Below are 27,532 nucleotides of genomic sequence, written 5' to 3'. Positions count from 1 at the left end.
GGGTTGGAAGGGACCTTCAAAGATCATCCAGTCCAACCTCCCTGCCATGAGCAGGGACATCTTCAACTAGATTGGGTTGCTCAGAGCCACGTCCAGCCTGACCTTGAATGTTTCCAGGGATGGGGCATCTATCACCTCTCTAGGCAATCTGGGCCAGTGTTTCACCACTCTCAGTGTAAAAAAATTCTTCCTCGTGTCTAGCCTGAATCTCCTCTCTTTCAGTTTAAAACCATTACCCCTTGTCCTGTTGTAACACATCCTTTTAAAAAGTCTGTCCCCATCTTTCTTATAGGCCCCTTTTAAGTACTGAAATACCTCAATAAAGCCTTCACAGACCATTCTCTTCTCCAGGCTGAACAACCCCAACTCTCTCAGCCTGTCCTCACAGCAGAGCTGTTACAGCCCTCTGATCATTTTTGTGGCCTCCTCTGGCCCCTCTCCAACAGGTCCATGTCTTTCCTGTACTGAGGGCTCCAGAGCTGGACACAGGACTCCAAGGTGGGGTCTCATCAGAGCAGAGGGGCAGAATCACCTCCCTCCACCATCTGGTCATGCTCCTTTTGATGCAGCCCAGAAGTCCAATCATATCCTGGGCACATTGCCTGCCCATGTCCAATCTTTCATTCACCAGTATGAAGTCCTTCTCAGCAGGGCTGCTCTCAATCCCTTCATCCCCCAGCCTGTATTGATACCAGGGGATGCCCCGACCCAGGACCTTGCACTTGGCCTTGTTGAACATAATGAGTTTCACATGGGCCCACTTCTTGAGCATGTCCAGATCCCTCTGAATGGCATCTTGTCCCTCAGGCATTTCAACTGCACCACTCAGCTTGATGTCATCTGTAAACTTGCTGAGGGTGCACTCAATCCCACTGTCTATGTCATTGATGAAGATATTAAACAGTACTGGTCAAAGCATGGACCCCTGAGGGACATTACTTGTTACTGATGTCCATCCAGCCGTCGTGTCATTGATTGCTCTCTGGGTGTGACCACCCAGCCAGTTCCTTATCTACTAAACAGTCCATCCTTCAAATCCATACCTCTCCAATTTAGAGAGAAGGACGTTGCGGGGATTGTGTCAAAGGCTTTACAGAAGTCCAGACAGATGACATCTGTAACCCTTCCTTTGTCCAGTGATGTAGTTACTCCATCACAGAAGACCACTAGGTTGGTCAGGCAGGACTTGCCCTCGGTGAAGCCATGCTGGCTGTCCAAATCACCTCCCTGTCCTCCATGCGCCTTAGCACATCCTTCTGGAAGGATCTGTTCCATGATCTTCCCAGGCAGAGAGGTGATGCTGACAGGTCGGTAGTTCCCAGGGTTCTCTTTTCTAACCTTTTTAAAAATGGGTGCAATGTTTACCTTTTCCCAGTCACCAGGGACTTCACCTGACTGCCAAGGCTTCTCAGATATCATGGAGAGTGTCTCAACAACTACGTCAGCCAGTTCCCTCAGGAACCTGGGATGGATCAGGTTCCATGGACTTATGCATGTTCAGGTTCCTTAAGTGGTCATGAATCAGATCCTTACTTACAGTGCAAGGGACTTTGCTCCCTCAGTCCCTGTCTTGCAGTTCATTTTCAATTCAAGAAGTGTGGGAAGAGAGCTTGCCAGTGAAGACTGGGGCAAAGTTGTTGAGTACCTTCTCCTAGTCCACTATTACCAGTTTACCAGTCTTGCTCATTGAGGGGGCATGCTTCCTCTGACCTTCTTTTTCTGGCTGACATACTTGTAGAAGGTCTTCTTGTTAATCTTTGCTTCCTTTGCTCCAGCTGTGCCTTGGCCTTCCTGACCCCATCTCTGCACAACTGGGCCGTGTCCCTATATTCTTCCCAGGATCCCTGTCCCTGCTTCCAATGCCTGTGAATTTCCTCCTTGCCCTTTAGCTTGACCAGCAGGTCTTGACTCAGCCATGCCAGCCTCTTGCCCTCCTTACCCAATTTCTTACACCTGGGGATCGAAAGCTGTTGTGCTCAACGGAAAGTGTCCTTAAAGGTCTGCAAGCTCTGTTCTGCTCCCTTGTCCCTGAAGGCTGTTTCCCAGGGGATCCTGTTGACTAACTCCTTGAAGAGCTAGAAGTTGGCTTTCCTAAAATTCAGGGTCCTGACTTTACTCATCACCTGCCCCACATCCCTCTGGACTGCAAGCTCCATGAGCATGTGATAACTGCAGCCCAGGCTACCTCCAGTCTCGACATCACCAATTAGCTCACTTGCATTGGTGACCAACAGGTCCAGTATTGCATACCCCCTGGTAGAGTTATCCTCAAAGCACTCCAGGAGTCTCCTGGATTGCCTATAGCTTGCAGTGCTTTTCCAGCAGATGTCGGGTGATTGGAATCCCCCGGCAGGACAACAGCCTGCAAGCATGACACCTCCTGTAGCTGGAGTAAGAAGGCTCCATCAACAGACTCCTCCTGACTGGGAGGGCTGTAGTAGAGGCCAATCACAAGCTTTCCTTTGTTGCCTTGCCACACAGCACTCCAACTTAAAGATAAAAATCAGACTGGAGCTTTCCATACTTAAAAAGAACTTACATCAAAGTCAAGAAGGACTGAGAAGATTAAAAGACATTCCAAAACTCCAGAGCTATAGCTGTGAAAAATACTTTTTGCACTGTGCCAGAAGCCAGACCTGCTATGCAGTAATTATCATTGCTCTGTAAAGCTTGTTTTACAAGTGGTTGAGTACAACATTTACTCACTGAACTAGAAAACAAATTATGTCAAAGAAATATTTAAGTTCTATAAACCAGATAAATGCAATCTGAATTTAAATTAATTTTGATGTCACTCTAAATAATTATGTTAAGAAAACCTAACAGCTCCCCGCCCATTTATTTACTTAGGAATATTTTACACTGTGTTATAATAATTTTATTCCCGCTTGATTAAAAAAACTTGTAATCTCTGAGAGTAAACTGAATATTAATATAAAGTAAGTATTGCAAGGTCACAAGGTCCCTCCAAATGCTTAATTTTAGTGAAATCAATGCTGAAACACTAGATATGACAATGCAAAGGACTCTTAGTTTTATGAGGTGCTTAATTTATTACTAAGATAATGCTAAAATAACTTCCTCTTAAGTGAAGTATTTGGTATTATAAACACAACAACTGGAAATAAGGAAGTTGTTTCAAAAATATTTACTTCAGGACACCTGCAACTTTCCAAGGAATACAAAGTCAAGAATATGACTGTGGTGTCTTAGAAAGATTTGTAGATGTTTGAACTGAATTCCTCACTGGAACCAGGGAAACTACCACAGCAGAAAATGTCTGTTTAAATACATCTGAAACATTAAAAAAAAAATCCTATTAATCTATAAAAAATGAAGTTGTTGGCAGCTATTCTGAGAATAAGATAGGGCTAGTTAAATAAAAATCACAGAATCGTCTGGGTTGGAAGTGACCTCTTGAGATCACCTAGTACAATCCCCCTCCTGAAGCAGGGTCAGTTCTCCAGTACTGTATGTACTTGACTCTTGAATATCCCCACAGATGGAGATTTTACAACCTCTCTGGACAACATGTACCGGTATTTGACCATTCTCACAATAAAAAAGTGGTTTTTTGTGTCCAGATGGAATTTCCTGTTATTTAATTTGTGCCTATTGGCTCTCGTCCTGTCACAGGCTACTACAGAGGAGAATCTGTCTCCCTCTTCTTCATTCCCTCATGTCAGGTATTTATACACACTGAGAAGATGCCCCCTAAGCCTTATTTTCTCCAGGCTGAAAAGTCCCAGCTCTCTCAGCCTCTCCTTCACAAAAGATGCTCCATTTCCTTTAATCCACTTTGTGGTCCTGTGCTAGACACACTTCACTAAGCCCATGTCTTCCTTGATGTGGTCTCACCAGTTCTTAGAGGAGAGGAAGGATCTCTCCCTGGCCTGCTGGCAATGCTCTTCCAAATACAGTCCAGGGTACTGTTGGCCTTTTTGTTCCACAAAGGTACATAGCTGGCTCACGGTCTTCTTGTTGTCCAGTAGGTTCTCCACAAATCCTCTTCCCAGACAGTTTGCTTTCAGTGTATACTGGTACCTGGGGTTATTCCTCCATAGATGCAGGATTTTGCATTTCCCCTTGTTGAACTTCATGTGATTCCCCTTGTCCCAGTTCTCTGTTATGTTCTGGCCCATTGTTCAGGTTGTTAATGAAGATACTGGACAGTCCTGGCTCCAGTATTGAAGCCTGGGGTACACCACTAGTGTCTTGTCTCCAACTGGACTTTGTGCCACTGATCACAACCCTCTGGGCCCAATTGTTCAGCTGGTTTTCAATCCACCTCACCATCCATTTATCTTAGCTGTACTTTGTCAGCTTACCTATGAAGCTAATGAGATGAAGTTACGGGAGATAGTGTCAAAGGCTTTGCTAAAGTTGAGGTCAACAACATCTACTGTTCACCTCTCGTCTACCAAGCTAATCACCTCATTGTAGAACTACAGAATGTGAGGACCTCAAAATATCATCTAGTCCAATCCCCCTGCCAGAGGAGGAACACCTAGATGAGGTTACATAGGAATGTGTCCAGGTGGGTTTTGAATGTCTCTAGAGAATGAGACTCCACAACCTCCCTGGGCAGCCTGATCCAGTGTTCTGTCACCCTCACTGTGAAGAAGTTTCTTCTCATATTTACGTGGAACCTCCTATGTTCCAGTTTGCACCCCAGAATAATTCCCCTTCATAAATCCATGCAAACTGATGGGGAATAGACTTCCTCAGCTTATTGAATTATTTTGTATACTGCTTCTTATATAGAGAACTTCTCTAACACAGACTATCTCATTCATCTTATTGTCCTTCATGTGTTTAGAAATTGTTTCCAGGTGGGTTTCCTCTGACTCACTTACAGGGACTGAGATGAGAATGATTTGCCTGTGGTTCCCTAGATCTTTCTTTTCAAAGACAAAAGTGATACTTGCTTTCTTCTAGTCTTCAGGAACCATTCCCAATCACTATGACCATTTAACAGTGACCTTGCAATGACATCAGCTAGCTTTCTCTGCACTTGTGGATGTAACCCACCAGGTTCCATGGACTTTCAGAGCTGTATCTTTCTTCTGAAGCTGCCTGGGTGTAAGAGTCCAACAGCAAACAGACAGTTACTTTGGTGGTGTCTGGGTCCTGTGCCTTCTGACCATCATATTTAAGGATGTGTATGTTGGATGGAGAAAGTTTGCTGGCCTCTTCTTTGTGGCCTTCTGCATGAACTGCAGTGCAAACTGCTGCACATCCATTTGCTGCTTCTGTTATCCGTGATGATGCACAAACTGCTGAATTGCCTGCCTACTACAGAGTCCTCTTCCTGGCATGGGCTAAAAGGGGGCTCGACCCTTCCTAATCACAGTATCACAGTATCACAGTATGTTTGGGATTGGAAGGGACCTCAAAAGATCATCTAGTCCAATCAGGAGTCAGCTAGAGCAAAAGCTGCAGGCACCCTTTGAGCAAGGACAGCTGATGGATTTAGGTAGAATCTGCTAGAGCTGCCCTTACCTGAGCCTTGTCTGGCAGCAGCAGGCAGACTCAGTTTCCTGAGAGGATTCCCAGAAGTTCCCAAATCCCACAAAAAGTGCCCAGAAGCTCAAGAAGGTAACAAGCAGATCTCAAAGATGCAGAAACTGCTGCACAAACTGCTTTGTTTGCTAGCTGCATGCTGGACCTGATTGAAAAATGATCATTTATAGATTTCACAGTACAGTTGTCTAATAAACTTGTGATGATGCTTTGTGTTAAAAGATTTTTTGGAATTCACTAAAATATTGTATTTAAAATTAAATTGTTTTAAAAAAATAGTATTTATAAAAAATGCACCAAGTTCAAGAGAAGGTCCCTGCTACAAAGACCTCCAACTGAAATTAATCACTAGCTTTGGAAAGCTTGGAATATATTTTGGAAATATAAATTCACTTCACAGCATTTAATATACTGAAGGTAGAATCTGGAAAACTCTATTTGGTCTATACTTACAAATATAGGAAATTTTTAAAAAGTACAGAAACATGAAGAAATTATTGAGGACTGAAAAAAATTCTTTACATGGGGATCTGAAGGATCTTAGTTTAATTTTCTCAAAAATAAATTGAATGGTGATTTGATTACAGAGAAAAATACTTTAAATATCTTTTTAATGCAAAGCAGACACAAAAAAAATCCCAAACAGTTGTTGGAGGCTTAAGCTACATGCTCAAGTGTAAAATAAAAAGCACATTTTTAAATGTGGTACCAACAAGAAACACTGGAACAACAACAACTGAAAATAAAGGAGACTTCCAAAGTCTCTATTGATGTCTTTCAGGTGGAAACTACTACCATGAAAGATATACAAAGTGCAAGAATACTGGGAGAAATAACAAAGTTCTGTGTAATGCAGGGAGCCAGAAAGATGGTGTAGATGTCCACTGTGGTTTAAATTCCATGCAATGCTAGGCTAGCACCCAATATTTCTATTTTTTGTTGTTGAGCAATATTGGACGAGGGACTTTTCTGAGTAACATCAAATAACCTTCTCAAGATCCTGACATCATTCTGAGCACTGGTGTAATAGTATCAAGTTGCTGCAGCAGTAAGACGCTGCTCTGAATGACTGAAGACAACAAGAGGGATGCTGAAAAATGATGTATGAAGGTAACACCCACAGAATGGTCCAGTGTCTCTCATACAGGAACAAGGAAGAGGGAATGAGCAGCCATCTCTACTGGTCCACTTCTCCCAGTGACCAGTATTAAAACCAAAAGCTCTTTCTTACCAAGGCCTCAAGTCTAACATAAACCACTTCACTAAAGATAACAAAACTAAAAATTGTACTAGTCACCAGTGGCAGAGCAAGGAGAAACACTGGTCTTTTGGTAAGAACTGCAAAGGTTTGAGAACTTTTACCCACAGGAAAACACAAAGCTATCTAACACGTGTGAGTGGAAGTGGGTACCAGGACAAAAGGAGAAACATAAGAACAGTATAAACACAAACTTTAACTAAGCTCACTTAAGAGATTGTCACAACAAAAAATACCTTTCAATGAGTATTGTATGTGTATCAGGTTGGTTGAAGAATCAGAAATAAGTTCACTGTATGGTGTCTGGATGTGGTCAGATTATCATGTAGCCATTATTTCTTCTGCTATAATCATTACCTTCCTCTTCCAAGTAGCACCCTAAATAAGGATGTGCCACATATGATGAAACATTGATTTTTATGTTTTTTTTTGGTGGAGCTATTGTAAATGTTGTTTCTTTTGTGTAGATACAGAAGTGTGGTAATAAACAAAAAGCCAATCGCTTCACATTAGCTCACAACTCTGTTCCTTTCTTTTAATTACTCTGCAAAGGAAACAAACTATAAAAGTCTGAAGATCACTATTTGTACTACCTCGTTTCTCATGAAGGTTCCTCTCTTCTGCATAAGCCAGCTATGTGCAGAATGAGAAGACATAACAAAGGAGATGAGAGGAAAAGGCATCGCAATAGGTGGAGAAAGAACGGAAGTAATGAATTTACTCTTATAACCAACACAATTGCTAAATGTTAGATTATTAACATATTTACTTATATAGAAAAAAATATTTGTGCATTTTGCTACTACAGCAGTATGAAAGAAGTAATATGCATAAGAATCCAATTTTTATTTGTCGTTGCACTAGCTCTTCTCCATGACTGCACTACCTCCAAGTTATAGTGAGTTTGGAATTTAGTCTTAAGCCAAAAAATGGAGCGTGCATCCTGATACGGGATCCTTTGACACTACGCAGATCTAGTCAAAGAGCTTTCAGGGCTTCTTCTCTCTCATTCTGAATGATCTCCCTACACTAAATTTCTGTAATTATTAGTGTATGATGTTTTCTGCAAACTCCTTCGTCCTTCGGGATATCTGGAAAACCTCCAGGAGACAAGCTCAGACAGAGGATACTTCACACACTTCTGTCATCAAGTTCCATGGCTGACTTACTTGCGTACCATCATTTAAACGTGGAAGAAGCTAAACTGCTTGTTGAAGCGGGAGCAAGATCATATCCTCGCGTGATCATATAACAGTAAACCACTGAATCACCAAGCCACATAAAGTGACATATTTATTATTTTAATAATAATGTGTTGGCTCAAATGATACCATGTAACTGTATCTACAATATACTTACTGGACAAAAGCTGTAACCATTTTATTTCAAATAATGTATTGATCCCCCTTTGTTCTTGAAATAACTAACCCACTGTCAACATCTAAATGAGTGATGTTGTAGATTTGTGCTTGTAAGCAAATTTCACATATGTGTCAATATGTATTTTAAGGTGGGCATAACTCGGAACTAAAAATCTACAACTGAGTTAATCTTTATTGTAATTATTCTATTTCTACAATAATTATTACATATATTTTTTGCTGTGTATTTTTTGATACAATTATTTCTATGAGATGAAAGAAATACTACTACCCTGACTTTTTCTTCTTAATATAGGAGAGGGGTATATTTGTCCTAAGTTCCCTCTATGGTCAACAGAAGGAGATGGTGCACACTCTGGTACAGGCTCCCACTTTTGGTATTTCTCAGTAGTTCTAACATTAAACTCAGATCTTGGATGATATAACAAAATCCTACTTAAAAACATGCTGAGAATGAAAATGCATGGTTCAGTCCAGTTCAAAAGAGGGAAGAAACCCACTGCATGGCTCTTTTTCTTCCCTTTCTATCTCATTGTGTAGTGCCACCTAAGTCACTAGCTCTAACTTGAGCCTTCTGGATGTTTCTTTGAGTTTTTGACAACACTGCCATTAACACTGTTAATTTTCCTCAGTTCCTTAGATCATTTTAATGTGTGTTCTGAGGTGTCTAATTTACACATTTAATAATTCTCCTCTTAGCTCCCCATTAAACTAAGCCTAGTTTTTGAAAATGCTGCTGAGGTAAGCGGGTATTAAAACTTGGAATATGACAAGTACAATGGAAACGGCATCCAAATTGAATAGATACTTCCAAATGTTTTGGAGTAGGGTTTGTTTGTTTGTTTTCCGCTTCCTATTATGTTACAGTTTCTGTCTGCAAAATGGTCGCAATAGCACCTTTAGATCTGAACAGGATGTTGAAGAAAAATCATCAGTTAGTTAAACACTTAATACTATGCTTTAGTCTTCAAAAGACAGTCCATGACAAAACCAATAACTTCAGATAATGTGAAAGATTTGGAGGGTTCTGCTGGAAGGAGAACAGAGGAACATGACATCTATGATTAAATAAAAACATTTAATGGCCATTAGATATGCACTGTCCTGTTTGTCATTAAACAGAGCAGAGATCTTGTAACAAACAGTACGTTATTGTGTAATTAAATGTATTGGAAATGCAAATGCACATGGGAGTTGAATTAAGACCGCAAACTGTTATTAACGCTGGGCGGGGGTAGCCAGCAGAAAGAGTATTGTGAGCATCTTGCTGGTAGAAAGATAAAGACAGATGCTGAGGCCCTGCGGTCTGTCCTGTTCTCATTGTTTGGCTCAAGGCAACTGTGTGCGTGGCTGAGACTGTAAAACAATCAGCACTTTTGTTCTTATAGATATTGGAATGAGACAGCAGTTCCATTTTACACGCGAATAAGACATGGCCATGATAAATGTACCAACTCCCTAATTCCCGCCAGAAAATGGGAAAAAAATTTTTGAAATTAATTTATCCCCCATTATATAATACATTGTGCTAGACCTAAATCTTTGCCTCAAAAAATTAAGAAGTTCAAAGAGTGATATCTCTAAACCACAGCCATATTTATAACTGTTCTCAAAGGAGAACCAACAAACTGTGTGTTCCCTGCAGATTCAATACTCCACAAAAAAACATGCTAAAACATTCTAGAACTGGATATCCCTAGCTTTTCAGTATCCTGGATATTTAACTGCATAAGACTGGAAGTCACAGTAAGTATAATATCTTTAACAGCATGTTAATATGCTGTAAAAGTTGGTTTAATAGCAAACTCCCCACAACTTTTGATTTTCTCTTACTAAATTGACTTTTTCTGAATGGGTTCTCAATCCTTACTGTGAAAAATAACCTCAGCTTTCATATTTTCCTGTTCAACTTAAGTGAAATTTAGTGCTATCTTTATGACTTAAAAAACAATATAAAACATAGCTTTCAGGCCTTCACACCATTACTCATTTAGTTAAAGAATTGGTCTTCTGTTATTATTATTACTATTACCGGAATGATTAAACTGGTCGTTATTAATTCACTGTAGTTGACTAAGATAAATGATAAGTACTACTAAATCCTTCCACTTCAGATAATTTAACTGAGATATTAAAAATCACGATGCCTAAACAAACCAAAAATTATTGAGACATTTAACTTCAAAACCACAAACTGGGTACAATTTATTGAAATGTTTGAGTCTGATTATCTTCCCAAACTTTTAGGTGCAGACTAGATCATAAACTCTCAAAACTGAATTATTTCTTGAGACAGGACAATCAAAAATATTTGTTATCTGTTCTAATGAACTACCAAATGGAGTAAGTCAGAGAAAACAAAAATATAACTCAGAGAAACCAGTCAGTCAATTACTTCATTATGTTAACATTCTGAATAACCCAGAGTTTATTTCATGTCTTGAGCATAATATCTATAACTTTATTCCTCTTACTTCTCTGCATATATATGTTAGACTGACACCTGCATAATGGCATCTACCACAAAACTTGGGTCACTAGTTCTAGTTTCTGCTAATATTTTAGATAATGACCCTAAAATTAATATTTTATATATCCCAGAGTTCACAAGGTATGATCTATCCCCACAATAAAATAAAAACATCTGAACAATTTTAATATTCTGTCATTTTAAATTACAGCAGAAACATGTTGCACAAACGACAATATCTACATCTGTGCTGCCAGTCAACACTTTAGATGTTTGAAGTCGTTAAATCTTCTTCAACTGAAGAGAAACCTCACATGTCAAAGCTCAGTTTGTTGATTCATACTCAGCTGCTACCTTTCCATTTTTCATTAGTGCTTAGACAGAAGTCACATATCAAGGTCAGTTCGCACACCCACCAGTTGTTCACCAAGTTTACTCACCCTTTGACCTTCTTTGCCAGGTGGACCTTGGGGACCCTCTAGCCCTGGTAAACCCTGAAAATACAAACATTGAACAAATGTAACATTCAGTGTTATTTTCATCCTGTATTATTCTATGGAAACAAGACTAAGTCAAAGAGCCAGATGTCAGGACAAAGCATTTATTTCTAATAATAAAAATAGGTTATTCATAATAACCTCCTTCAGGGTAATGTTATATTCAGATGCAAGAAAAAATCCAAACACTAATTAATAATCACATTCCTCTGTATAAAGGCTGAATAATTTGGAAGAGGTAAGCACTACTTAAACATAGTTATATTTAATCACAGTTTTGTAAGAAAAGTGCTTTATATTGTCAAGCTAGAATGCCATAAGAAAAAAAAAAAAGTTACACTAAATAGCGACAAATTACTCTACAACTCAAATGCAAATATAGGCACTGAAGGGGGAGAGGAAGGGAAGGGAGGGGAGTGAGAGGGGACTAAATATAGCAGGTGGCCTTAACGCTCACTGTATTGTAAGAACCAGCCCTGTGCAGTTTCCTCTGCGTGCCTGGCTTGGCTTTTCTAAGCCCTCAGAACCACTCACTTCTCTCTCGCCCTCTCTCCTGATCAGCCACAGGAGCTTTGTGTGTTTTGAATATACTCTCGACTTCTGAGCCTTCCCTCTGAACTCCGTGCAAGGAGCTGCCTCTGCAGTCAGAACCACAGGCTGTTTCCCAAGCTTTGGGGCTTTAACTTTATATCTGATTAATGTATGATATAATCATAAAGCCTTCAAATAACAGCTCTGTACTTAAAACAGTGCCTTACCTTCCCCCACCCCTCCTCGTCCTTTACTTTATGAGTCACCTTGGAAAACAATTTTTTAAAAAAATTACTTTGAGGAAGTTACCTAAATTCCATTATAGCAACAAGAAATATGAAAAGAGTTTCAATGTAATCAGCAAAAAGCACTGAAGAGTTCTACTTTGTATAAGTAAAAAACATCTTGAATGTGATGTATATTCTTACAGCGTATCACAAATTAAACATCTCATGTTTATTTAATAGTTTGAAATATTAAAATATTAAATTCTTAACCATTTAAATTAATCAGACTCAGGTGTTAGTTCAACTTAAGGTATATCTTGGGTCAATCTCTGAACTTATTTAGAATCAATTACACATATTTATTGCCCTAGTAAGGGTAAACTGAGGCCTCCTAAGAATCATGTTTTGAAAAGTGTCCAGATTTCCAGAAATTAATTTTAAAAGTTCATTTGCAATCTCTAATTCCCAAGATGAACTTCAGAAGGTAAATGGGCATGCCAAAGCTGCTAGCTCATATATCTTGAAGTGATTAGCATGAAGTCTGCCTTCAATTTTAAATAAAAGTAGTCAGTTCTAGAGTTTTTCTAATCCTATGTTTTCTCTAATTTCAAACACTAATGCTAGAAGAGTATCTCAGACATTATTCCATTATAGGATATTTCTCCTTTCACCTCAGTTCATAATGTAAAGAAGCTAAGATTTAGGTTTTTCTACAAAACTGATGCATGCCACTTCCATCTTTTCCCAAAAGCTTATGGATCTAGAATATGCATGAAAATGTTGTGTCCAATAAATAAATCACAGAGAGTTAACCACAGCACAGATATGGAGGTTATACAGGCACAAACTCATAAAGCAGTATGTGACCATGAACTCTGTAAACCTACTCTCCCTTTTGCTCAAGTTGGTATGGACATTTGCAGACAATTATGTCTGTTCAACTGTTAGCAACATTCTACCTTTGTAGAGAAGTTCTGGGAATTCAGGAAGAGGTGGAGTTCTTTTTTGTTAATATTTCATTTGTAGTGACAGCTTTATGCAGGGGAATGAGATGAGAACCTGTAACATCTGTTTTATGGAAGAGGAAATACTCTGCCTCATGTAACTGTACAATAAGGTTCCAGGGGGACAAGAATTACACGAGAATGTAACTGCACAATAATGATAATTAATAGCCAACACTTTTTCCTAGACCTACTTTAATTCTTTTTCTTCTCTCTACAATATTATTGTCAAGAAAAAGGAACCAGATAAGGAAGTTTATCTTCAAGGAAAGGGAGGAGAGCAGCTTACAATTGGTAACTAGGCAGGGAGGACTACCCTGTACAAGGAGCCACATCCTGACATTGAAACTGAGGTAAAAGTTCACACTAACTTCATTGGGATCTTCAGTTTAAAGAGTGGTGGGACAATGTGGGCCATGGTAACTGGCACAGCTGTAAAACTGTAATATCTTGGCATTGGTAATGACCAAGCAATGTTATCCATGTTCGGCATTCACTGAACGAGATTCTGAAAAAACAAGTGAAGAAGAAACCTGCAGGAGGAATGAAAAAGTTCTCAACAGTGAAATCTCTCTAAAGGGATGAATAAAACATCCCCTGTTGAATGCCTATGAAACTTGACAGTATATCTAACAGTTTAGCACAGAAAAGAAGTACGTATTCATAGGAAGGCAGACCAAACTTCTCAGATCTCATCCCTATTTAACTTCTGGAGATCTACCCCTGGAGAGCAAAGATCAGATTCTCCACTCCTTCATATCACAGAAAGCACAGTAAGTAGAACGATCCCACCAAAAGAGTCCACCACCATAGACAGAAAGGGACAGAATATATACTGAATATGTACATGTGGCCTCATGGGATATGCTGTCGATTGCATTGAAAATGCTTGTGTCAGAAGGCAACCTATTTTACACGTACCATCTTTCCAGGAAGTGGAAATGCGTCAAACATTACCGTGTAGCTTGCGGAAAAAATACATCAGTAAGCTGGAGATGGGCTCAGGTGCATCTGAAGCTTAGAAAATCTGCTACAACGACTGAGGATAAATATGAAAAGAGATATGAAAAGAGAAAAGAGAAAACACAAAGCAGGGGCAGGCATAAGAGAGTTGTACAAAATCCTGAAAATTGAGTTAAGAGTGGGAACTTGTGAATTAATTTATAAGAGTTATATCCTGAAGGGAAGTGTTGGCAAGGGAAAAGATGCTGGTTGTGAAGCTAGATAAAGAAAAAGCAAGCATGCTATGAAGCACAAGCTCATGGATACTTAAACAAAAAGATAATCAAAACAGACTAAGGTTTAGCCAAGAAAACAGAGCAAAACCAGAGCAGATTTAAAAATGCTACAGTAGAATAAGTAAGCTTTTAAAAGATCTTGCACATAATTGAAAGTATCTGTAGGAATTAATATTTTAATTCATAACAGCTCATATTTTTGGCAAGTAGCAAGAGATAAAAGCTAATGAGAATTATGAAACTTGAGAAGGTAGAAGGAAAATGTGTTTGGAGGTGATAGAAAAATCAACTAACAGTTCAGCCAGTTAAGCTGTTTTAAATTTCATAAGCTAACATTTTAAAGTGCTTTAGCTGGCATGTAGCTATCAGAAGTTGCATATTGCAGAAGGACTAAAATCCTGGCATGTGACCTTGCAGGTACAAAAACATGCTAAAACGTCTGACACATCATGACAAGCATCTGCAGAGACACAGTGGAGACTTGGTTCAGAAATTTAATAGCTCAGAGTAACTGCCTAAGAACACACCCTGAACAAAAGCAAAACATTTATTGTAACCTCTTGGTGAATTAAAACAAAAAAACCCAAAACACCACCAAGTACAAAAAGTCCCAGTTGAAGTGGAAAAGCAAAGTCACTTAAAGTTGTTATTTTTATTACTTCCTCTGGAAGCTTATGGCCCATGCCAAAAGCATATTTAACAAATATCAGACAAATAAATATATTTTTGGTATTCTGAAAGTTGCTTCAAAACATAGCTGATAGTTTTTGAAGCAGAAGTCTAGACAGGTGACTTATGCACTCGTACGTTGTTGCTGAAACAGATTCTGAGCATGGTAGCATTTATTTCTCAAGACAAATTAGAAACGTAAATGCTAACAATGAGAAAGGTTTAATTAAGGCGCAAAATGTATTTAATTATAGACCTTTACAGACTGCTTTCTGTGTTCTATATAAAAACTACTCTCATTTCTTTTCCTCACTACGAATTCCAGCAAACACATGGCCTCAGTTTTTATGGAATAAATACTATTAGGCAGGGAGAAAGTAAATGTAGATTAGTGAAACGTGTCAAGCAAAGATAGAGACAAAATATAAATTAGGTATGCAGAAAACACCTTGTGGTATTGTAAGAAAAGGTAATTTTTCAGCCATTTGAATACGCGAGCTTTTATAATGATGAAACTTCGCTACTTTAAAAAGACTCAGTTATAATAGACATAATTAGGGAAGAAATTTGTAAACAATAAGTTTATAAACAGAAAGGTATGGCTCTACTGAAACAAAATCAACACTTAAATCTTTTTACAAGAGAATTGCTGGGCAATTCCCACTGCAGGGGCCTGACCTACTTCTTCAACACACAGTTCTCACCACGATGAAGAAAAGTAATCACACTGATGAATTGCATACACAACAATTATTTTGTAAAACCTGCAAGTAGAGCAGCACAGAATCACACACATCAAGAGTGAAGTAAAAAGTGACCACAGATTTCCATTTCCTGATGTAATACAATGTGTGACCACAGTAAAAAGCTGCAGCCTGACTGACTTGAAGAGCATTCCCTGGCCACTCAAATGCTGCTCATGAGGTGGCTGGTACTGCTGCGGCTGCACTCATGCAAGAAATGCCATAGCACCCCAGACAGGATATATCAAAATGCAGTTCAATCAGGTCTTAAATTCATCTACTTATCTGGAGGTGTTACCAGATGACAAGTCCCACTTTGTAGCTCATGACTGTCACTATGATCCTTCTATCCTGTTTTGAGGGTATTTTACTCTTTGGTCTGTTTGCACCATACTGAGGGGAAATAAGCAGCTTCCTCTCATGTAAGAACAGGCTACAACCCCCAGGAAGCAAAGGAGCCAAAACATAAATACCTTCCCCACTTTCAAGGTAGCTACAGTGCTGGTTTCCCAGATATCTTCGAGTTAGTTTACTTGCTGCAACTATCCCACTGCCCTACTTTAAAGCCCAAACGGAAGGTTAGGAAGAGAGAGATCTGAAAATAATTGGAGAGATCTCAAATTATGATGGTTTCTGCCTCTTGTCCACAAGACTGCCCATCACCATGCACATGGAAACCCACAGACCCTGCAGACACATCTTACTGTTATAAAATTTTGCCGGAATGGAAAAAATGGCACAGGAAAATCACAGATGGATGACTAATTTCTTATCGTATTACCATTCAGTGAGGGAAAATAGATTACTACTTATTTCAAGTACCTATACCTTCAGCATTTCCAAATATGACCTGGTTTAATTCACATCTTTAAGTGAAGTAAGTTGAGATGGCAGCTGAAAGACTTGGATGCCACGTTTGGCCTGGTATTGCTACTGCAGTAATCATACAGTTTTACTTGGGAGTGCAAAGTGGAGCAGGCCACAATTTTGATTTCAAAACTGCTGCCAGCCCATTTACTTCAGTGGGAAAGAGACAGTATTTATCAGAACCATTTCAGTCTGCCAGAAAACATGATCGGCTACATTTTCTTGATAATTTATTACTGAAGCAAATGGAAAATATATTCCCCAGTGATCTCATAATGCTTTGGGTTTGGTCGTTTCTGTAGTGCCATTTCTCTGGTAACTTAACTTGAAATCTGCTTCGCGTCAGATCAATAATTTCAAAGGAAAATTGGAAGAGCAATTTCACAGAACTTCTGTGAAGTTTTATGAGTCTAGAACTTTTAATAGATATGAGTTTATCTTCTAAGCAAAAAAAAAAGAGTACAGTTTAAAATGAGTAATTTGAAATTATCTTTATGTTGATGCCTGTTGCATATGGGACTATTCTCAAACCATTATTCTAATGAAGAATTCATTCATGCCATTTAAGCAGACTAAATTTTTGAAAAATAAATTTTCTGTGAGGCTAAGACATCAATCTTCACTTGTGCCTTCAGTATCAGTATTGCTACATAAAAAACAGACTGAAATTGCTAAAACATCTTATATTTCACTAAAAGGGTAATCTTAATAGGATCTGCTTCCATACTTAATAAGCATTTTTTTAAAGAATATTTGCAAGTTATACTATGAGAGCTAGAGACCACTGTATCTGATGCAAAACAATAGAATAGTTCAGTATTTTCATTAAATTAATATACCTCCATTAAAAAGCTCAAGGAGATAAAATTCAGATTTTTCTTAGAGGAATGCATAAGAGGAGATTTAGAATGAAAATATAATCTGCTGTCTATACTTTATTTTGTTAACTAGAATTGCTCTCCTTTATATCTTTACATGAAAAGAGAGGACAGCATTAGTTGAGATGCTTACTAATGAGGGTGTGTGTCCCTTTCTTAAGTAATACAAGTCATTCACATGACTTATTTTTTCAGTGTGAGACAAGAAAGGAATTGTGGGCAGAGGTCAAGATAAGCAAAATGTGGAAGAATCATCTGAAACACTGCTGCCAACTGTAACAGCAAGAACACAAGGATACATACACCCCCTCTTCAGAGTTCTGAACAAATGCCAAATAATTACACTAAGACTGAAGTACCGAGTCAAATGAATTTGTGAAATTCCAAGGCAACACTGCTGAAAGTGAATATTAGCTTTACATGAATAACTGCCGAAGCTCTGAGAGGAAAAGTGCGTAATCTGTTGCTGATGTTTGTTTAGGGAAGGGAAAGCCAAAGTGACGGCGGAGCTTGCCGGGGCCTGAATCTGTGGCTTCCTCCCGCAGCCGCCTCCACGCCGCACTTGTGCGCCAGCTTCCTTTGGCTCGATTTAACCAGACCTCGGAGCCAACATTCCAACTATCTGTTTAGTAAGCAAGTCTTGGGGACCTCTGTCTGTGACCGACTTAAGCCTCGACTTCTGCATAAACACTTGGTGCCATCTGGATGACTATTTTATAACTCCTGAAATGGATAGCTCCGCAGGAACGTACGGACGGACGCTCGTTTTCCTCAGGAACTAAAAGCAGTATATCGAGTGTCAAGAGGAATAGTTATCAGATATTTTACAAGAGATGGCTGCGCTACCTTCCCTCACCTGTCACTCTTCTGACACGGCACGCACAGGCTTAAGCTGGGGATACCAGAGTGAAGGAGCTGCAGAGCCAGCTGTGCCCCTGCAGGAAACAGTCCCCAGCTTTTGCTGCTAAATTCCACATTTCGACAAAACCGCACAATGGAGCAGTATAATCTCTCCTGTTTATTCTCTGAAGGATCCCCAGCTACAGTACAATTTATCAGTAAACTTAGACTTTTAAAGACTAAACATATCCCTGCATAAAGTGGGCATAACTAGAGCAAAAAGTTTAAAAGATATTCCCAGCATGCATCATAAGACCCTTGAAAAGTACTAAAGAAAAGAGACATCTAGTACTAACAGAGCAATTCAGAAAGAACATACCAGAGAAATCAAAGACAGCATAAAGAAAGAATGAGAATCAATCATGACTTTGGACTACTCCCATAAAACTACCATAACTGAGGAGAGAAAATAAATACATATATCTTGGCTTATGTAGTGTTAACTGACTCCATGGAAACATAGAAAAACTTTACATCCTTAATAAAAGTGCCTAAATACATACATATATGACAAAGTTGGCAATCTAAGCCACTAAAATGTATTTGTATGAATAATGCATGAATCAAACAAATATACTTAGAATTACTGAAATTACTAATTTCATTAGGATTCTACATAAAGCCTATACTTCTTTTGCATATTTCTTTCTACAGCTTAGCATATTTTGTGCTGCAATGTTGTTCCTTTGTTTCCCTTTAATTTATCATGCAAGAATGATGAAACTTTATTAACAAGACTTCCATACTTGCCTTAAAAAAAAAAGTATGGAAACACACAGGTAGCAATTCTCATCCCATCTCTACTCACTGCAGAAACATATAGTCAGGCATAAACAATTTCTTTCTGAATTCTCTGATATTGCTGCAAGTAAGAAGTTTTGCTAAGTGTGCACACTTTAGGATTTTGGTAGAAATTTTCTGTTAACTGACATCAAACAGGAGTATGCAGAGCTCTATTTTTTTTTTTCAGAGAAATGCACTTTCTGAGCTCTGAAATTTCAATTTCAAACTCATAAAAACATTTTTCAGTCTTAAAAAGCAGCGGTACTATTTCCCCTGTTTCTCAGTTTGCCAATATGCTCACCCACCTGATACACTGATACAGCTGTTGGGTATTTATGAATTCTGCCATACATACTGCCTCCAAGTATTCCCTATTCCTTACAGAGATTGTAATGGCTGTACTTGTCAGTTGAACACTGTTAAAAATACAACTTTTTTTCTTCAAGTACCAATACTTTCATTCTCTTCTGCATTTTTTCATGTTGGAGGGCAGAGCATGCTTACCATGCCTCTGAGCAACACAGGATTTCCAACACATCAGGAATGCCTGAAGCCTTTTCGACACTGGGTATATGACAGCTTTTAGGCTTTCACAGCAGAGACAATTGGAAAAGCAAGAGTTTCTACTATTTACTGTTACATGCTTCTGTAGATTACCTATGGACAACTCTCTGTGGACCAAAGGACTATCAACAGCTGTTTGGGAATGACTGCAGTGAAGCAGTCTCAGCCTTTTGTCACCTTTACGCTTCCTGTGCTGTGAGGACAGGATTATGGTGCAGGTCTGGGCACAGGGAGAATGCTCTGGCCCTGCTCAACGCTGCTAATACTCTAGTTTGTAATGAAACCAGAGCATATGGTAGACATTCTGCAGCTTATTCCACTGGCATATGTATTCTATGGAAATACATAGGAATGGAAGAGCTGCATAGGGCAGCAGAGCTCTGTAATGCCATCGTTTCCCACCTGTCTCAATATGCAATTCCACTGGGGCAGAAGGTCAATGACCCAGCCCCAATTGTCCAGTTTAAGTGAAAACAAACCCCCTTCAATATTCAGCCTCTCACTGCCCAAATGCTTTTTGGACATTGTTCTAACAGGCACTGTCATTATTTGCATTCCTCTCCCCTCTACGCCTCCCAGCATAATAATTCATTTTGCATTTTGATAAGAGGAAAATCATTTTAACATTAACAAAGGCTAAAAATGGCTATAAGTAAGTGGATAAATTTATGACATTATGCATGAGTCCCAAATGAATGGGACATTTAAGAACTCGGCTTTAACAGGGCTCATAACTGAAACACTGATGTCACATTTTGGCTGTAACAGCATGAATGGTCCTGACATAGTAAGTTGTCATTCCGTGACACATGAACCTTGATATTATCTGACCTACTACTTATTCACAGCGAGATACTACATCTTCCTTTCATGGTGATATATCTTAAGAGTCACGGCCACACAGAAGTCACACAAATAGAACCACTCTGAAGATGGGGTTTTCCCTAAGCCACCACGATTCATGTCATTCATCTTCTTTTAGCTCTTGCCAATAGAAACTTGTGACTATTTACAGTGGCAGAGAGAAAAAGCCTTCCTGCTGGGCCATCTATTCCCACAGATTTGTAATCTGTCTTCAAACTGCTAAAGCACTTCACACTCACTCTTGTCTTTTCTCTCAGCAGCTACACAAAAAAAAGTTTCAGTACGTCAGTTAGTAACATCTCTCTGAAGACTCATGTGTGCTTTCCTAAAATGTTTCCTGTTAAAAAGTGTGACAACAACCATCAGTGGTTGTGCGAATGCAGAGACATCTTGCTATGCCTGAATCAATTGAACTGAGACATCCGCACAGCATTTTATGATCAAAGAAATGTAATTCTTTGACAGTCCATTTTATGAATGTGAATCACTGAAGGGGCAGAAGGAACGAGTCAATTCAGTCAATTTGAAAGCAGCTTTTTCATATCATACTACTAACCTCTGAGTATGACTCTTAAAAAAAGTTACATGTCCATAGCTGCAACTGAAGACAGTGAAACTATAAGCATTAGAAGAGGCCTAACATATCCAAGTGCTGCTATCAGTCATTTTTCCATCACTTACACAAAAAATGTTCAAAAGCACCATTCTGTGGTCCTATAGCACACAGAAAATAAGCACCCTCAAATCTTTTTCCTGTGTCTTCAGAAGTACCCTATTCCTGTTTCAGTGATCCCTTCAAGGCCTGTAAGAATCTATCTGAAGCAAGATTACTCTAATCCATCTATTGCAGTAACAATCCTAGAATCAAGGTTGTTTAATAAAAAATATTTCACTGTTAACTCTTTCAATACACATTTTGACAGTATATCCAAGAGTTGAATAATTGTCCCCATTTATCTCCAGCAGATATGAACTGTAGCAAGCAGACACTGATCTTGGAACACAGTACTATTTTATCCCCAGAAAATCAAGATACTGGATATTTAGATTTCCTAATCCAAAACTATGTACCATAAAACATGGCAACTTAATTTTGAAATCTTAGACTAGAATTTATTTTTATGATACATGCCTCTGTTTACATCCTTTAATGTTCATCAGATCTAATGGCATCCTTTAATGTTCATCAGATCTAATGGAGCTGCTTGCTGCTACAGTCTTGGAAATTAAGATAGTTGAAAAGACACTGTATACTCAATAAGACTATGAATGATGGTTCTTACGAGGTTTATTTAGGATTACATGGGTAATATGAATAGTGCAGAAGTAGTTCGTAATACTGTGTCTGCGGGAAGAGCTATTCAACGCCGTGGAACTACAGCCTGGGAATTCGGGAACTTTTGTCTTTGTTTCCATTTTTGCCACACTCTTCTACACCATTCTCAATTGGTTTTACCTAAATGGACTGCCCTTAATGGGAGGCCTTCTCATTCCAGTTTGTGAGCAAAATCACTTTGACTGAGACAGAATTTATTACTTTGATGTATCAAAACTTGCCCTGGAGAGTTTTGGGGACGTTTCTATTTCAGGCTTTGTACATGCTTGGAGCACAGATCATTTCAAGGAAATTAAAAACAGCTTCTACCATTTCTGCAGCACTACCTATCCAGAATACAACTAGTATGCAAGTCAATTCTCTTTTCTGGTGTACAGGTATGTACAAAACACTCACAAAGAATGTTAGATCCATACTCAGGAAGTCTTTCCTTGATAGCTGAAAGACAGCTAATCATTAAAGAAGGAAGATACCTGTCTGCTTTTTTTTTCCTCTGAGAATTGTAGAAACTGTAAAAACCCCCTAAATTATTGAAATATTGTTTTTAGTAAGAATCCCTTAAGTGATTTTCTATCATTATAACGTTACATTTCTTTTTCCTTTCCAGTCTGTGTTTGTTATGTATATCTGGTCATGAAGTAAGAGAAAAAGATTGTATAGACATCAAGACCATTACATGTAACTCTGTGAGTGTTTGAAAAAACATTTTTTTCATTCTGCATGAAAATAATTCTGCAACTTCTTTTTTCTGGATAGAGGATGCTTCATACTGAAGCATATTTTATTCTCCGATATTATTAGACACATCCAATCACTAGAATTTAAGAGGACTATAATTAAGCCAATACTAAAATCACTTTTTTTTTTATTTTGGGCAGCATCATTATTGTGTAATGCAAGGAAATAGACTTATATGACGTGTTTCATAAAAGACGTTTGTGGTACCAACAAATGGAGTGAGCACGGGTATGCACATGTGTGTGTGACCAATAGCGAATATCCAGCTGGACTGGCTGGCAAGAAGGTGAAATGACCTGGAAGCCCGGGGGGTGGGGACAGAGAGTGAAGAGGAGAGAGGAAGAGAAGGAGAGAGAGAGACAGACAGAGGGGCTGTACATTTTATATGTATATACTTCCCAGTACCAGACCATTGCCATGATCAGCCAGAGAGGGTCACAGGATGAGGCTGTTGGTGTAGTTTGTGTTTGTGGGAGTGCTGAGTGTGTCCATCTGTGTCAACCTGTGTGCCCAGACCTGTCCATATGTGTGTGTGTGTTGGTGTGTGTGCCTATTGGGAAGGTATGCTCAGCCCTGCTACCAGCTGGACCTGAGGGCAATGAGCCATGGCAGCCTCATATCTATCTGGTTGCTGGATGCATCCCCACATCCTTAACTTTCTGAAAATAGGATCCTGTGTGTCAAATTTGACTATATGCATGCTATATCTATCTATCTATCTATCTATAATACTGTGTTGTACAGATAGCATTCAACTCATAATTAAGTATTTAATAAAATAACCTGAAAATAGAATATTTACAATATCTGAAAAAGCATTAATTAGTTTTGCAAGCTTTTACTGAAAAATCTTTTTCACTAAAAATAACAAGGGAATTCTTTCACTTGAATTCTTTCACTTTCAACCAGCCTATACTATCTATACACAGATTAAAAAAAAACCAAACAAAAAACCAACAACAAACAAACACCCCCCCAAAAACTCCACAGCAAACCAACAATATTCTTGTTAATATTTGGTGGGACACAATGTGTTTTAAATACACTTATTTTGTTTATATTTATGAAATTCCCCTTTCCCTCCTTCACAATTCATATAGAAAATGTAGAGGCATTTTAAAGAGAGGGACTTTGCTCTTAAATTTAATAATGAAAGTATTTACATTTCAAATAAGCTAAAAACTGCAACATTTCTTAGTGATTTTCTTTCATCTGTTTTTGTTTCACATGTACTTACGCTCAAGGCAGTTGGTCCCGGAGGTCCTGCATCTCCCTAGTTAAAACAGGAGAGTAAATAAATCAACAGTCTCTTTAGTTATACATTTTTAACCTCTAGGCATTTTAGAGGATATGCACCACTGCAGAAGTAAATTCAGTATAATCATCAAACATGCTCTGATTATGAAAATATATGAGTAACGCAACATCCTTTTTCAGTAATGGCATAGATGTACACAGAGCACCACAGGTTAAATGGAAAAAAAATGGCAGGTCTCTGCATAAATGAATCACAGCTTTAAAAAAGCAATCCTTCAAAACTCATTTGCATATGTTAAATTACAAGCTGCAGCTTACATGCACAGGGTGGCCGCTGAACTCAGTGTGACAGCTCGCACATGTAAAGACATCTGAGTGTGTAAATCATTCACAAAATTGGGTCTCTGAGGTACGAACTGTGCTGTGAGACCTTCAGGTTCGGTCCACGGGAGCAAATCAGGTCACTCAGACAGCAATTTAGAACATCAAATTTAGGCTTCTGCTCTGAATTCTTTTCATAATTTCTTGTGATAAAGCGTACTTGTCTTCCATATTTACGGTTAGTCTGTATTCATATTATTCAAGCCTTAAGCTACACAAATGGTAGCAGTGGGTGTTTATCACACGTAGTTAAGGCAATATGTTCAATATTGAAGACACTCACATTACTTACAACTTTAAAAATAAAAAAGTACCTTTTCTCCTTTAGGACCAGCCACACCAGGACTACCAGGGTCACCTTTTAGTCCCTAGGCAAAGAAGCAAAACACATATTTGTTGTCATCTGTGGAAAGTGTTCGACAAAATCCTGTAGTGCCGTAAATTAGTTTATATTAACAAACTGAGTCTTAAAATATTACCACATTACTAGTACTCTTATTTCATAATTCTTTTTTTTCCATTATTTTGTCAACAGACGAACACCTATTGAAGAATGCATGTGTCTTCAACACATAAATAAACATATAAAGTCAAACTATCTACTTGTTTGTGACCGATTATGGCAAGTAGCGTGTAGAAATTACAGAATCGTAGAATGGTTTGGGTTGGAAGAGACCTTAAAGATCGAATAGTTCCCACTCCACTTTCATGGGCAGGGACACCTTCCACTAGACCAGGTTGCTCAAAGTCCCATTTAACATGGCCCTGAATGCTTCCAGGGATGGGGCAACCACAACTTTCCTTCATGGTCCCAGTAGGTCTGTATCTTGCATGGTTGACTAAGATAAAATAGAATACTAGAGAAAGTAATAGTGCATTCATGTAAACTCTGCCAAAATTGGGGAAGAGGCAGAGGTAAACAGAGAGCTGTGGATTCTGTGTTTTAAGTAGCAATGCTGAGCTGCAGCACAATAAATCTCAGAGCTGTTGTGTATCCTCCCGCACTCTGATCTTCACCAGTGTTTGAAAAGGAAATCAGAGAAATGATCGAGCACTTCATATCGCCCTCCTTAGTTCTGCCTTCAGCTGGCAAAGCAGATAATACTGCCTAATCTTACATGTTACATATGCAGCAATTTCACAATCATAGAATCATAGAATGGTTTGGGTTGGAAGGGACCTTCAAAGGTCATCTAGTCCAACTGCCCTGCAATGAGCAGAGACATCTTCAACTAGATCAGGTTGCTCAGACCCCCGTGCAGCCTGGCCTTGAATGTTTCCAGGGATGGGGCATCTGCCAACTCTCTGGGTAGCTTGTTCCAGTGTTTCAGTATCCTCATCATAAAACATTTACTTCTCATATCTACTTTGAATTTACCCTCTGCAATATCTACAATATAGCTCTTTCAGTAACATGCCTCACCAGAAGCACCCCAAAAAAGCCTTTTAGCACCCAGCACATAATCTCTGATGTCTTTTCCTTGCTGCAAAACCCAAGGAAAAGTGAGATGTTTTGAAACATGCCTGGCAAATGTAAGCCATTCTGCAGTAAGGAATGAACTCAATTTTTATGCTGGACCAACATACCAGGAACTCCTTTTTGTTTAAGCCAACAGACTTGTCTTGTGCCATCCCTCTGATCGTTGCCTTAGAAGCATGTGGTAGGAAAGCATGCATGCTGTAAATCAAAGACAGCTCTACAGGCTCAAGGATTTTGCTTAGAAACTAAATGGTGGTGATATAGGCAATACAGAACCAAATCGTAATGAGATATTCGACACGTAGGTCATCATAGTTTTTATCGTGGAGGCTAAACAGGTCAAGGACAGAAAAGATTCATCTACATCTGACTTGGGGTTTACTAAGTTAAGGTCTTCCCAGCCCCCTTTTTGCCCTTGCAAACTCTCTTCCTCGGTTTGTCATACTGGAAAGACAGAGACAACTGGCATGAAAATGATAAGCAACATCTGTGCCTTGGTGGGTACAGAAACATTAAATCAGTGAGTGTTCTAAATACTGCATATTTGTGCAACTTCACTTCCTGCTAAAATGACATTAATTCACCATCTGGAAGGAACATCATTTAGAACTATACGAGCATTTAAGTACCCACTTTGGATTAAATTTATGGTTGTTGTAAATACCCCTGATTCAGCTTTGATTTGTCCTTTATTAAGCTTGCCAAATATGTAATAGTTAAATGAGAATAGTTTTGCTGTTTGAACTTTAAAAATGTAATAGGCAGATGGATTCAAAAACCAAGCCAAAAACTGCTTTCTTTTAACAATCTGCATATTTATGACATAGTTTTAATATTATCTCCATTTACTACATTTTACTTTTCACCTCCTTCTGAAAGACTGCATAAACCACAACCACTCCATATTCTAAAAAGCCATTTTAGGGATTTTTCAGGTATGAAAACTGTATGGATCTGTTTCAAAATCAATATTAGCAAATCAGCAGTGGAACAATAGGTTTGAATTTAAGAATTAGCTATTAGCTCTATATTCACAGAAGAGAAAAGATAAAAATATCGGTACCTCACAGAAGGTGACATGTATGTGTGTGTCTCTACTACACAGAAAATACAACTGCAGATGAAAGCTACTGAACCCAAGCTATGCATTGTCCAACTATGAACCTAATTTTTCCCTAATTGGTGTGTTGAAAGCTTTTGGTAGTGTTCCTGCAGTGCACCTCGGTGAGGTACACAGTGTGACAGCTCGTACACAGACGATGACCACGGAGGTCGGCCTCACATAAAAAGGACAAGGGGAAACTACATATTTGACAAGAAGCCCTGCAGTGTTTGAAGCAGAATATTTGAGAACCTGGGAAGGTTTTTATATAAAGTATTTATGTTAAAATAATTGAATTAGCTTTCCTTTGCAGTTTATAACCTGAAGAAAGAAAAGTAGAATCAGAAAAAAAAAAAGACGCTTAAAAGGTTATCCCATTAGAAGTATTTCTTGTTCTTTTACACATTATATATCTTTTAAAAATATTATTATCCTAATAAGTTTCAGATACAGTGTGTGCTTGCAAAAACACACCTGGTAATGCATCATGACTATTCTTCCTGACAGCCACTCTTTTAAAGCTGCCAAAAGGTTTAGCTGCTGCTGTCTCTGAAACTACCTAAGAAATAGGTAACCTACTAAGAAGTAAGAATTCCTATGCTAAGTCCAATCTGCAGCCCCTTGCAGTGCTGTACAGTACCATCTCCCATCTCTGGCAGAGACCAGAACAGGATGCTTCAGTGAAATGGATGTGGTTATCTAGACAGATATAATTTGGATGACTTTAGATTATGGTTTGAATCAGGAAAGTTCATTTTCTGCCCTATTTTAGGAAAGCAAGGTCAGTTTTGAAAACAGCAAATTAATCTCTATTGACTTACGGAGCCTGTTATCAGATTT

The 27,532-nt window shown here is 38.7% G+C and overlaps 1 protein-coding gene across 1 annotated transcript in view; it reads right to left on the bottom strand.

Annotated features, from left to right (window-relative positions):
- The window catches only part of COL19A1 (collagen type XIX alpha 1 chain), a gene marked incomplete at its 3' end in the record, with an annotated part of 188,045 nt that overhangs the window by 66,494 nt on the left and 94,019 nt on the right, over positions 1-27,532 (bottom strand). Inside the window, exons 13-15 of the mRNA XM_080341240.1 lie at positions 24,425-24,478; positions 23,710-23,745; positions 11,074-11,127 (exon numbers count right to left, since the gene is read on the bottom strand). Of these exons, the coding sequence (XP_080197366.1) occupies positions 11,074-11,127; positions 23,710-23,745; positions 24,425-24,478 (144 nt within the window). The remainder of the gene's footprint in view (positions 1-11,073; positions 11,128-23,709; positions 23,746-24,424; positions 24,479-27,532) is intronic.

The sequence above is a fragment of the Nesoenas mayeri genome (assembly GCF_963082525.1).
Source record: "Nesoenas mayeri genome assembly, chromosome: 3".
NCBI classification, from domain to species: domain Eukaryota; kingdom Metazoa; phylum Chordata; class Aves; order Columbiformes; family Columbidae; genus Nesoenas; species Nesoenas mayeri.
Note: the sequence above shows the minus strand (reverse complement) of the source record. Positions and strands in the feature narration are given on the sequence as shown.